Source organism: Aristolochia californica, unplaced genomic scaffold (assembly GCF_029961685.1).
Source record: "Aristolochia californica isolate CCGP_79_NKW_82.1479 unplaced genomic scaffold, dmAriCali1.0.hap1 SCAF_3, whole genome shotgun sequence".
NCBI classification, from domain to species: domain Eukaryota; kingdom Viridiplantae; phylum Streptophyta; class Magnoliopsida; order Piperales; family Aristolochiaceae; genus Aristolochia; species Aristolochia californica.
In genome coordinates, this window is record NW_027181992.1 from 43,627,685 (window position 1) to 43,641,526 (window position 13,842).

The 13,842-nt window shown below is 37.0% G+C and overlaps 1 protein-coding gene across 2 annotated transcripts; it reads left to right on the forward strand.

Moving 5' to 3' along the window:
• The first annotated feature begins 2,113 nt into the window (after nucleotides 1–2,113).
• Nucleotides 2,114–4,609, forward strand: LOC137960368 (zinc finger protein CONSTANS-LIKE 13-like). 2 transcript variants are annotated; one of them, XM_068807971.1, is made up of 4 exons: nucleotides 2,114–2,847; nucleotides 3,456–3,683; nucleotides 3,904–4,181; nucleotides 4,324–4,609. In XM_068807971.1, the coding sequence occupies exons 1-4, from the start codon at nucleotides 2,293–2,295 to the stop codon at nucleotides 4,448–4,450; spliced, it is 1,188 nt and encodes a 395-aa protein (XP_068664072.1). In that variant the 5' UTR covers nucleotides 2,114–2,292; the 3' UTR covers nucleotides 4,451–4,609. The 2 variants fall into 2 exon arrangements, with proteins under 2 accessions (XP_068664072.1, XP_068664073.1); XM_068807972.1 differs by having other exon boundaries at nucleotides 3,456–3,680.
• The last annotated feature ends 9,233 nt before the right edge of the window (nucleotides 4,610–13,842 follow it).

A 13,842-nucleotide genomic window follows, 5' to 3' on the forward strand; every position in this document is an offset into this window, starting at 1 on the left:
ATCCCTCTTAACCCTCAGCTCTCTCGATGCTCCTCTCTCTACTTCCCTCTCAACCCTCGTCTCTCTCGAAGCTCCTCTCACCGACAACTGGTGAGCTTCGAAGCCTTCTTCTCCGCCTCTCGCCGTGTTGCTTCCCTCTCACTCGGCCATGCCACCGTTGCTCATCCTTGCCATCACCCATGACACTTTCTTCTCAGCCTTAACCTTACTTTCTATGTAATAATTTTATTTTATTTTTTAATTATTTTATTAATTTATACTACACTAAAATTTATCTTATGTTATTAATAAAATTATTTATTTTTTATTTATTATATTTATGATTTTTAATATTATATTAAATTAATAATTTAAAAATGATAATTAAGATATTGTAAAATAAGAATATGATCAAAGTATCTAGACATTATAAAAGTAAATATTTTTATTTATTATATTTTATAATTAATTAAATTAATAATTTTATTTAACTTGTAGTTATTGTATTAATTTAGACTAAACTAAAATCTATATTATTTTATACCCTATTTAATTATTTATTATATTACCGACTTTTAATATTATATTAAATTAATAATTTAAGAGTGATAATTAAGAAATTTTAAAAGTCACAATTTCTAGACATTATAAAAGTGATCATGTTTGTTAAGGAATATCATTTTTTATATTTAATTAAAATAATATTTAATTTTTAATTTTAAAATTATTTAATTTAATTTATTAATTAAAAATTTAAATAAAACTATCTTAATAAAATTAAATCTATCGAGTATTTTATTAATAAACTCATTCTCCACTTTCGACTACATTTCTATTATGCATACTAACACAAGAAAATATTTTACACTATACTTTCTATTGATTAAACTAACATAAAAAAATGATTCACTTTCACTTCCATTTTTAACACAAACAAAATTTTACATCTTTTTCTTTCCCACAATCGCAAAGACAAAGATGACCCAAGGATAAAGCAGAATCTTGGCAAGCAAATAATTTAGTTTCTTGAAGAGTTGCACTCAAATGGTCAGGATGAAAAAATAACAAAAAGAATATCACATTAAAATATTTCTGAAGTTGTTCTCCTTGCTACTTTTGCACCAATCTCTATCTACCCTTTTCGCTTGATAAAGTGTTGATTTGCACAAATAATGTAAAAGAATGTGGACCTACTCCTTCTGGAAGATTAAGAAGACTTGTCCAAGAAGAGCATATACTGGATAGCTTAATCAAATTCTAGAGTGGATCCACTCCTGTCAAGCTCCAGTTTCTAGAGGGGCTCCAGAGTTGTTACAAACTCCCTTCTTCCATCTTTCTTGAAACGAAAACAAACCATCATCTGTTTATCAAAAACCAGCTCTCAGCAACAATGGCAACATATAATTCACAACAGTTCTTCTGGGTTATATAACTTTGTATCTGTTAATCCAGTTTAGACATTGGAATGGTGATCAAGAAAGAAGATTGGTACCTTTAAAAAACAGTATCTGTAGGCTTTGGCCAGAATAGAGATTGGAGACAACCTGTTAAAGAGTTATCATACAGCGGGCTTCGCTGCTAGCTGCCACTTTCTAGAAAAATGGGTTGTTGACAAGCAATTCTCGCTGAACTCACTTTCGCGTCCCAAGTAGGTGGGTTGCCTTCGTCCATCGTTGCCATTTTAATTCCCTTTTTTGCTGTGCTATGTAGGGACGTGTTGTCGTAGTTTCTGAAAGACACCTGAAAGCTCTATATGACACTCGTCTGCAGCTTAAACATCCCCCAGCTAGCATTAACGAACGATTAAAAAGTTTTAAATCCTAAACAGTCACCCATCTCCCTCATTGGTTTTGGCAGGAAAAAAGTAAAATTTGATTTCCTGAGTCTAAGATGAGTGTTCGTCGTGTTTCTCCACTGTTTTCTTAATCTCTTCTTGTTCCTTATTTATTTTGAAAGATACATTTTGGACCCACTTTGAAAAATCTTCCTTGCTGGAAAAAAATCAGGGGAGATACTTCTCAAAGCTTCTATTTTATCTTGTCTTCTCTCTCCTCCTTTTTCTGTCCGAAAAGTTCTCAACTCACCGCCAACAACTAGTGCTCTTGGTTTAATTTTTTTGGTTGAGAACTCTTGATTTAATTTGTTGATAAAGATTTTAGTTTTTATTTATGTAATCTGTTTGCTGTAGGCTGTTCTCTGCAACTCAGCAGAGAAGGCAACTGAGAAAGAGGAAGAGAGAGGAGAAAGGTAGCTAGGAACTACAAAAGGAGATCCGAGGCTGAACCGAAGCTTTACGGCAGGATTGGCTAAAAAATGGCGGCAAATGCCCAGGATGAAGACCACCCAGAGAGCAACAGCCAATTCTGTGACCATTGCAACGAGAAAAAAGCCTTACTCTACTGTCGAGCCGACTCTGCCAAGCTTTGCATCTCCTGCGACCGTCAAGTACACTCCGCCAATGCCATCTTCTCCAAACACTTCAGAGCTCACCTCTGCAATATCTGCCGAGACCAGCCGGCTTCGATTCTATGTGCTTCCCACCAACAACTCCTTTGCTCCAACTGTGACTTCGACGCGCACCTACCTTCCCTTGAGGCACACCAGCACAACCGCCGCCCCCTTGAGCCCTTCTCTGGCTGTCCCTCTGCCACCGAGCTCTCGTCCCTATTCGGATTCGATGACGACAAGTCTCTGTGGTTGAGGAGTGATGATAATTCGGGTGGATCAGATGAGGGATTGTGGAGTGAGTTGGTATGGGAGGCGCCATCTGTCCTTTCTATGCAAGATCTTATTGTGCCGGTGGAGGCAAGGGATGGGTCTGGTTGTGGTTGGGATTTTCAGGCCTTTAGCGTTCCGCCACCGCCGAAGGTGAGAAGAATTCTTGTTATGTCACCCCTCTCGTTCTCCTTCACTTTGTCGGTCGAATTTAGTGTTTGAAAATATGATTTCTCCTAAATTTTCTTTTTTGTTTCTCTCGTTAATAGCTTTGTCTCCATGCCCTCTGCTTGACCTGGACCTTCAACTGTGCTTCTCCACTGTTACTTTTCAGTTTGTGCGTTTTTGCTTGATCTTGCCAGTCTAGACAGGTTTTCCAAATAGAAAGTAGAAATTATCTCCTTCTGGACTACCATGGTTGTTGTCGTCAAGCTTCCTAAGTTGAGATCTTGTCTGTTTCCTAGTACAATTTTTTTCTTTTATTATTCCTTTTCGCTTTTTTTTTTTTTTTGGGTTTTAGAGTCTTTGCTGGTGGCTTTTCAGTTTAAACTTTTGTACTGTTGTGACAATAGCTTTTGGTTATTCTCTTTCAATTGCATAATATTTCTCTGTAGACGCTTAGACTTTCAGAAGTGTCTTCTCTTTTGATTTTCTTGTTCAAAGTAAACTTTCAAAATAAGGTTGCAGCTTGCTGCTTTTAGGTGTCTATAATGTTCTAGTTTGCTTAGCTAAACTTTTCTGGGATGTTGTCTTTGCATCAGCACCGGAACGTAGCCTGTGGGAGAAACAAGGAAGAAATCATCGAGCAGCTTCGCGATCTGTTCAAGTCAGAATCCGTCCTGAATAACGATTACTTTGAATTTGAATCTAGTCGAGTCTTACATTTCTTACAACCAGAGGGCCCAGATCAAAATGATTTCTTTCAAAATATCAGTTCGATAAATGTGGAACCTGATTCTGCTTCAGTTGTTACACCTGGTTCTAAGGTGGTAGTTTCTTGCCTCCTGTATAATTTCTTTATCATCTGATTGGAGAGCAATCCTTGTCCTTGGGGATAAAAGGTTTTAGTTTTAAGGTAGTTTTATAAGACTTTCAGGAAGAACATTGCAGAGCAATCCTCTCATTGCTGCTGCTGTTTTATTTTGTCATTCTGCAGCTCTGCCTGATGCAAAACCTCAACTAATTCATAATATACTTATCTTTGTGCAGGAAAATTCTCTCAAATGGAATGGTGGTGGTTGTGAGGTTACCAATAAAAAAAAAGTTGCTTCTTCTGGTGAACATTTATCAGGAACCTCCACTTCACAGGTGATTGATGGACAGAATGGTAGAGTTAGTGAAATTAATAGCAGTGTTGAGAAGGGAATCCTCCAACAACCAGTTATTAGAGAGATCACATCTTTGCCACCTAAAAGCGTGTATGAGTTACTAGCCCAAGACAGAGATTTAGTAATCTCAAGGTACAAGGAGAAGAAGAAAACCAGGAGGTAAACCATCTCCATTGCTTTCCGCCATTTCTGTTGAGTCGCTGCTAGTTCTTTCTTCCTGAGGAGTCTCTGTGGTTGTGGATTGTTGTCGATGGATGTAATAATATATAATGATGACATATTTGGTCGGAAATCGATGCAGGTACGATAAACAGATCCGGTATGAATCAAGGAAAACTAGAGCAGATAGCAGAGCTCGGGTGAGGGGCCGCTTTGCGAAGGCGGTTCAGGAGGATCAAGGCGAGGGTACATCTCTGAACCGCAGATGACTTCTGCAGGAGGTGAATATCTTGTTAATATTGTCTGGGATATACAGAACTTGTAAACCTGTTCAAATGCGAATGATATTGGGAATGTGGGCTATAATTCCATATGGCAGAAGAGAAATAAATGTTTATTATTATTTTGCTTGGTTGTATCTAGGGGTGGCATCTTGGTTTGATTTGAATAATTCGAATACAAGTTCTAGCCTTTAACCTTTGGTTTGATTTGAATAATTCGAATTCAAGTTCTAGCCTCTAACCTAAAATTGGAATCGAGTTTAAGCCCAAAATTTTTAACCGGGTTCGAGTTTTAACCTATATTTAAAATATAAAAATATAAAAATACAAAAATAAATAAAGAGAATATTGTGAGTACCATTGAATTATAAGCTATCGCAATGAAGTCCAAGACTTTGTAATGGAGCATATTAATGTATAATAATAAGTTTAATAGACTTAAAAGAAAGTTCAAATTCCCTCATCAATAGTGTATATTCTCTTGACAAAGAACAATATTAGATGTTGAGGGTATCAAAGTCCTAGGCAAGAGTATTTCCCAAGAGGTCACCCATCCTAGAATTACTCTCGCCCAGGCTCGTTTAACTACGAAGTTCTGAGTCAGATACCTAGCCAATACAACCCGAAAAAACTAACCATTTAAGGTACGGAAAGCCAAGTATCTAACTCAGAACACAAACTCTAACAAGAGTAGACGGAACCACTCTGACACCCACCCCGCCCATTCTGGAGCCGTTTCTCACGGGATACGAACGCGGGCCGTGGCGTGCCTAGCTCTGATACCATTTCAAAATCCTAGGCAAAAATACTTCCCAGGAGGTCACCCATCCTAGAATTACTCTCGCCCAGGCTCGCTTAACTACAAAATTCTGAGTCAGATACCTAGCCAATACAACTCAAAAAAACTAACCGTTTAAGGTGCAGAAAGCCAAGTACCTAACTCAGACCACAAACTCTAACAAGAGTGGATGGAACCACTCTGACACCCACCCCGCCCATTCTGGAGCCGCTTCTCACGGGATACGAACGCTGGCCATGGCGTGCCTAGCTCTGATACCATTTCAAAGTCCTAGGCAAGAATACTTCCCAGGAGGTCACCCATCCTAGAATTACTCTCGCCCAGGCTCGCTTAACTACGAAATTCTGAGTCAGATACATAGCCAATACAACCCGAAAAGACTAGCCGTTTAAGGTGCGGAAAGCCAAGTATCTAACTCAGAACACAAACTCTAACAAGAGTGGACGGAACCACTCCGACAGAGGGATCCAAAAGGTTTCATCTTTGAGGTTTGAGGTAAATAAGAACAACTATCAACCAACTAAAGAGGGAATTGACGAGAGCAATTATAGTAAATGATATTTTCATTAAAAAATTTATGCTAATGAATCTGCTCATGAGCTAACAAGCCGAACTTGGAAAATCTCGAGCTTGGTTTGTTATACTTAACGAGTCTTATTTCAAGTTTGAACTCGAATAAAACTCAAGTAAAAACTGAATTGAGTTGAACTTTTTTTGAGCTGAGCTCAAACGATTTGGCTTGGTGCCACAAGGAATTGGATGAGGACTCACTTTTGAGTTGATTCATCAGGTTGACTCGTAACTTGAGCAACTCGACCTAGATTTTTATAGTGGCAAGTTGAGATGGTAGGGCAGAACTAGGGGTGGCATTGAACCGAGCCGATTCGCGAATGGTTCAAGCTCTGCTCAGTTCCGGCTCGGTTCAATTCAATTTACCTGGATCTCGAACCGAGTTCGAGATCTAGGTAAGGCTCGTTTGAGTTAATGAGCCGAGCTCGACCGAACCATGGTTCGGTACGAAAGCTCGCGAACCGGCTCGTTAACTTAATGTGGGCTCGGATTCCGGGTCGGGAGACGGGACTCGGGGAGTCGGGAGAAGAGCATTGTAGGATTTCAGCCTTCTCTCTTCCATTTTTGTCTCTGGCATTGGCACTCTGCGCTCGTTCTCTCAACAGGAATCATGGGATCAGAAATAGCGATTCAGTGAAAATGGGTTTTTTTTTTCTTATTCCTCACTCCTTGTCTCAGTTGCAGATTTTTTCCTCTTCAATATCTTCATTTGTGATTTCTTCCTCTTCTATTTCTTCATCCGAAGTTCTTCCTCACCGATGGAAGTGACAAAAAGAGGTAAGTTGTTTTATCTTATTCTTCTAGGTTTTTTTTGGTCACCGACCTAGCACTTGATTTTTTTTCATTTTATCTTTTGTATTCCATTATTTATCTTCGATCAGACGAATGCCTCATGTTGATGCTGTTTTAGGAGCTCCTTCCTACTCTTTTCTCAAATGGCTCTCAGCTTCTCACCCTACTGTTGATTTTTATTGTTTTAGGTCACCGCATATTTTTGCTTCCTAGGTCACCGTAACTAGAAAATGCCCTTGTTATTATACTTTTAAATTGAAACATTAGTTATTGTATAGAGGCTATATTTTCACAGGGTTTTTTTAATGAAATTTCTTGTGCAGGTACTATATATAACTCATTTGCCTTTCCTTCATAATGCAATTTCTTTGGCACGAAATTTGACCTCAATTTGGTGAATGTTATCAAGAAATATCCTGGAAGAGTTTTGGAAGGTTCACCTTATTGTAGGTATATAAAAGTTATATGAGTTCTTGCTATGGTTTCTTTGTAATTTCACTTTAGCATCATAACTATTGAATTTTTCATCATTATTCCTTCCCATACATGCTAATTGGATCCAATAGAATAATTCTACTACGCAAGAGTCAAAGATGCCATTTTTTCACATTGAATTCTCAAAACTAGGTCTACTAGTTAGAGTCTTCCACTTGACTGGTAGTTCATTACTTTGATCTCATAACCATTATGTTGAATTGGTATATAAATCAAGTACTCTAGCAGTTGGTTCTCTTACTGGTGAATGAATGACTGGTTTTTTTCTTTTGAAAACTTCAATTCTATAAATGTGTCAATCCTAAGCCTTGTTCTTTGTTGGAAGATGGGCTCAAGCCCACAAGCTCAAGACAAGAAGCCCACACGTCAAAGGAGTGGCATATGTGTAAAATATGGTATTTTACATAAAGATGGCAAAGAAGTGTAAATATGTGTTCCTTTTATGTCTTTTGTTTTATCAAGTTGTAGCCCTAAGGGTATTGTAAAACTATAAATAAAGGCATTGGCTAAGAGGTAGGGCATTGAAGCACTCTCCTCTCTTTCCACAAATTCGTCCAGCCCTCATTTTTCTTTTTGACGCAACCCTCTTCTCCCTTAATCCAAACTCTCTTCTTCCACGTTCTTCTTCTTCTCTTCTCCTTCTCTCTTCTTCTTCTTCTCTTCTCCTTCTCTCTTTTTCTTGTTCTTCTTTCTTATTGATCTAAAGTTCCTTTCATGAGATCCTAAATTCTACATGGTATCAGAGCATGGAGTTTAGGATCTCTTCATGGAGTTATTATGAAATCTGTTCAAGAAGTTGTAAAAAGAGTTCAGTCATAAAGAGATAAGTTCATCATCTTCTTATTTACGTTTTTTTTTTGCTTCCTTTTCTTATCTACATACTCCTTTTATTGTTTTTCTTTACTTCCTGAATTTTGAGTCACATCAAGTCAAGATAAATCTTTATATGTTGTAAAGATTATTTCTATGACTAAATTGATGTTATAACCTTGACTCCTTGTAAATCAATTACAAGAGTGATCAAGATCATTTGCTGTTTGCATCTTATTAAGATTGATGGGTGAAATTCAATTACCTTTATGTAATTTGGATCCATCTCATTTGAGGTAGAATTTTAGCACATGTTGCTGTATCTTCTCCTACTTAAGGTTGCTCATGGGTTTGTGTTATGTTGTTGGATGCCCATTATATGTTTGATGAAATGCCAACAGCCATTTACCCTTTGTAGTTCCGTTTTTTTTTTTAACTTCAACAATTGAATTTTTTCTTACGTTGAAGTCTCCCATGAGCTGAAGATAAATCTCTTCCAAGTGTCTTGGTTTGTCGTTAAATCTTCTCTAAATTTTTGTCTATTGCTCGTTTGTGTTGGAGTTTGGATTAAGGCCTAATCGGTTGCATCTACTTTCTTCTCTTTCTTATGAATACAAAAGAAGTTGAGTGATGGTTGGATGTTATTATCACTTTCTAAAGGCACAATTTTTTTGATAATTTGGTGTTTGCCCGTGTGAAAGAAATTGGTTCTTGTTCTCTTTTGTTGGTGATTGATTTGGTCTACGGGTTCTTAAAATTACATAGAGTAATTGTTCGTTGAAGAAGGCCTTTTTCCCTTGACCTCCATATTTTACTTGCCTCATTATGGAGATTGGATACAATAGTAATAAGAGTGATATACTCCGTATTACTACAATTCCACTTAGATGTCTCTCCAATTACATGAGCTGGTCACAATCGGTTAAGAGGGTTCTTATTACTCGTGACCTCTTGAGCCACGTTGTTAACTTTCCTCCGATTGATGAAGAAGATGTGTCCTACCACAAGTGGGTTAAGGATGATAACATGGTGATAAGTTGGCTCATTAATAGCATGGAAGAGCAGGTGGCCAACAATGTGGTCCACTTGGAAACCGCCAAGAACATATGGGACACTTGTGCCAAGCTTTACTCAACCACTGCTTCATTACAAAAAAATATGATGTCTTACAAAACATGCTGCATACGAAACATGGAGATAATATTCATGAATTTTTGGCACGATTTCGCAGTCTTCTTCAAGAATGGAAACTAGCTCAGCCATATTCCACTGATATTGTCGTTCAAGAACGACAAAGAGAAGCTTTGGCAGCAGCCATTTGCTTATCGAATATTAAACCATACCTTGAGGTGGCCAAAATTCAACTTCTAAGTTCTTCTGCTCTTCCATCATTTGATGATATTAGTGCTACATTACTTAGGATACCAGATCCATCCCCTCCTTCTCCTATTGATGCTCCATCGGTGATGTTCTCTGGCAATCGGGGAACATCTTCCTCATTCCGAGGACAGGGCAGAAATATGAGAGGGGGTCAAACTATGAGAGGGACTAAAAATAGAGGTGGTAGGACGGGTCAGAATTCTTTCCTCCTATGTATGGGCCTGAATTTGATACTCGGCCTATTGCTTTAAGAAAAGAACGTCGCTCCTGTACTACTTCGCATCCTATCTCAAATTTTATGTCTCACCATCGCTTGTCTTCTGATTGTTTTCAGTTTCTTGCATCCCTTTCTTCTACTTCCGTTCCGCAGTCGTATCAGGAGGCCTTGAGACATCCAGGATGGAAGGCGGCTATGGATGAAGAAATGCACGCCTTATACGAAAACCAAACCTGGTACTTAACATCACTCCCGAAAGGTAAAAGACCTATTGGTTGTCGATGGGTTTTTTCGGTGAAACATAATCTGGATGGATCGGTTGCTCGTCTTAAAGCTCGACTGGTTGCTAAGGGCTATACGCAGTGCTATGGGATAGATTATGAGGAGACCTTCTCTCCTGTTGCAAAATTGAGTTCGGTACGCATCATCTTATCTATTACTGCTAACTCCTCATGGCCCGTCTATCAGTTGGATGTTAAAAATGCTTTTTTAAATGGTGATATCAGTGAGGAAATTTATATGGTTCAACCACCTGGTTAAGTGGTTGAGGGGGAGTCAGTATACCGGTTAAAAAAGTCTTTATATGGGCTTAAGTAGTCCCCTCAGGCATGGTTTGATAAATTTAGTCAAACACTCCTTCAGTTTGGTTTTCATCGGTCCTTAGTTGATCATTCCGTATATTATAAAGATACGGTCAAAGGGAAAATATTATTGGCCATATATGTGGATGATATTATCTTAACCGGTGATGATGCTTTGAGCATACAAGAGTTGAAACAGATGATATGTCAGGAATTCAAGACTAAAGACCTTGGTATGCTTAAATATTTTTTGGGTATAGAAGTTCTTCAATCCAAACATGGGATAATATTGTCTCAAAGGAAATATGTCTTGGATCTCCTTGAAGAAACAGGAATGAAGGGTTGTAGACCAGTTGACACACCTATGGATACAAATGTAAAATTATGTGCCACAAATGAAGAAGATATTGATATTGGCAAATACCAAAGACTCGTGGGAAAACTGATTTATCTCATGGTAACTAGGCCAGACATATCATATGCTGTAAGTGTGGTGAGTCAATTCATGCACAAACCACAAATTACCCATTGGCAGGCTTTAAAGAGAATATTACGTTATCTAAAAGGAGCTCCAAGAAGAGGATTGTTGTATAAAAAACATGGGCACTTCAACATAGAAGGCTTCTCAGATGCAGATTGGGCTGGATCTCCTGATGATAGAAAATCTACATCAGGATATTGTACTTTGGTTGGGGGAAACTTGGTTACATGGAAAAGTAAGAAGCAAAATATGGTTGCAAGATCTAGTGCCGAAGCAGAATACAAAGCTATGGCCCATACCGTTAGTGAACTTTTATGGATTAGGACCCTTCTTACCGAACTAGGTTTTTATAAAAAGGGGTCCATGAATCTGCATTGTGATAATCAAGCAGCCATTCATATCACTTCAAATCCAGTTTTTCATGAAAGAACTAAACACATTGAGGTGGATTGTCATTTTATATGGGAGAAGTTTCAAGCAGGAATAATCTCTCTCAAACATGTGTCATCTCAAGAGCAAGTGGTTGATATTCTCACTAAACCCGTTACATCTAAAATCCTATCGTTTATATGTGGCAAACTGGATATTTATGATGTCTTTTCTCCTCCAGCTTGAAGGGGAGTGTTGGAAGATGGGCTCAAGCCCACAAGCTCAAGACAAGAAGCCCACACGTCAAAGGAGTGACATATATGTAAAATATAGTACTTTCCATAAAGATGGCATAGAAGTGTAAATATGTGTTCCTTTTATGTCTTTTGTTTTATCAAGTTGTAGCCCTAAGGGTATTGTAAAACTATAAATAAAGGCATTGGCTAAGAGGTAGGGCATTGAAGCACTCTCCTCTCTTTCCACAAATTCGTCCAGCCCTCATTTTTCTTTTTGACGCAACCCTCTTCTCCCTTAATCCAAACTCTCTTCTTCCACGTTCTTCTTCTTCTCTTCTCCTTCTCTCTTCTTTCTTGTTGATCTAAAGTTCCTTTCATGAGATCCTAAATTCTACATTCTTGAACTGTTTGAAAGGCAGGGGTCAGTGGATGATTTTGATAGATGCTACGAAAGGATGCAAAACCCAGCCACCTAATCTGACTCATTTTCCGGCTGATTTTGTGGTTATTTCTTTTCACAAGGTACTTCTTGGCGATGGTTTTGCTCTAACAATTTTACTTATGGCAGAGTGACCATTTATCATCTTGTTTTCTTGGTTAGATATTTGGTTATCCTACTAGACTGGTGCTCTTGTTGTTCGAAATAGTACACACATTAGTACCGTTTCCACTTCCTATTCTAATTAATCTATGTGTAACTTTTTTGGGTTTATTGAGTAGCACATATTTTTATAATGGTTTTCTTTGTGCAATCACAAAAGGGGGGTTAGTCCGAAATGAAGTGAGATGAATTACTCCTGCATTACTTAGTTAATTAGATTAAGGGGTTAGTGTAGAATGAATTCCACTTCAAGTGAATCATGTCAATTCATTCACTCAGGCAAAAAATGGGGAATTTAGATTCGGACTTGTTTTTCGAATCAATCACTTGAAGTGCGTTGCTCCTTCAACCCGCCTCCCCCCCCTCCGTCGGCCTTCCCCCCTCTAGGCCTCCTTTTCCTCTCCCTCTCGACCTCCATCGTAGAGCACGGGAGGTCGAGCCTCTCGGCCTCCTTCTCTTCTCCCTCTCGACGTACCGTCGGAGTGCCGCCTCCGTCGCCGTTGCCCGCTGACCCGCCGTAGTCTCCTGTCGTTGATGAAGATGATGCGCGCCATGAGGAAGACAATGGTTTGATTTTTCCTAAGTTAGGAAAAATTAAACCATCGTCATAAAAATAATACTTTATATTTTTTATTTATAAAATACTTATTTTTATTTATGTAATATATTCATTTTATAATTACTATATTAAATTAGTGATTTAATAGTCATAATTAAAATATTGTTAAAATAAATATTTGATAAATTGTTTTTTTTAATTATCCCATTGCTATAATTAATTAAACCAATGGTTTAAAATTTTATGGCAATATATTATTAATTAATAATACATAAAAATATATATTATGTTATTGATAAATATATATATTATTATTATTTTTTATTATTGTATTAAATTAGTATTTTTTAATGTTAAAACATATCTTATGTTATTAAAAAATAATTTATTTATTTATTATATTCACTAATTATTATTATTTTTTATTTATTTATTCTAGTCACACAAGTAATTATTGTATTAATTTATAATAAACTATAATCATTAAGTAATATAATATAGTTTTTTATTAATTAGGATATTAATATATTTTAATACTACACATTAAATCACTTATAAGTGTAGTAATCGTGTTTATTTTGGTTAATTATCTATTGAGGTATATGTTCTATTTAAGTATATTATAAAAGGTTACTCATTCTCTTGTTTATATCATACTTTTCCTTTGGGGGTACTAATACTTGAATCTGTTTTCCAGTGCACTTAAACTCGTCTATACTAACACCCAAGGATGAGTTGAAGTTGAATCAATTCATTTAAAATGAATTGATTTCTTCACTTCATTTCAAGTTCATAGTGGACTAACCCCCCATAAAGAAGATATATTTTAGTGGTACCATAAAAGTATGACTTATTTCATTTGGAAGCTAATATTGCTTCATAAATTTTGACATTCTAAGGTACTGTTGCTACATCAGTTGCTAATATTGACTTTGTAAAGAGAAGGGAAGGTATTGAAGAATGGTTTGAAGATGGAACTCTGTCATTCCTCAACATAGCTAACCTCCATCATAGGTTCAAAATAGTCAACATGTTATCAATTTTTACAATTTCTCGGTAAGGATTCAGTGCAATAAACATTTTCCTCTATTTCCACATTAAGGATGATGACCATGTGACTATTGCATCTGTTCTATCATTTATTAATGTAAATTAATGAAGAAAAGGAGTATGGGAGAGAGGAGAAGAAAGACGGAAGGAGGAGAAAGGGTTGTGAAGAGAGTGTGAGCTGCTCTTGATAGGGAAAACTTACAAGCCCCATCTCTCTTTTATTCATTTAAGTGTATAGAGAGAAAATAATTTCTCTATGCCTCTTATATGCATCTCCTTACATCTTCATAATTACATGTCCAAACACTATGAAACTTGGACCATAGACTAATATAAGCATACTAAATCTAATGACACTTTCACTAAAATATACAAACTCTATAAAATAACCAAACTACCCCTTAAATTATATATAACAATTAACATATAGGTTCGGGCTC

Bases quoted from the DNA above. Each gene is read 5' to 3' on its own strand.
- LOC137960368 (XM_068807971.1), top strand. From the start codon at position 2,293: ATGGCGGCAAATGCCCAGGATGAAGACCACCCAGAGAGCAACAGCCAA. The intron at 3,684-3,903 runs GTAGTTTCTTGC...ATCTTTGTGCAG, and splicing joins TTACACCTGGTTCTAAGGTG to GAAAATTCTCTCAAATGGAA. The intron at 4,182-4,323 runs GTAAACCATCTC...AAATCGATGCAG, and splicing joins GAGAAGAAGAAAACCAGGAG to GTACGATAAACAGATCCGGT.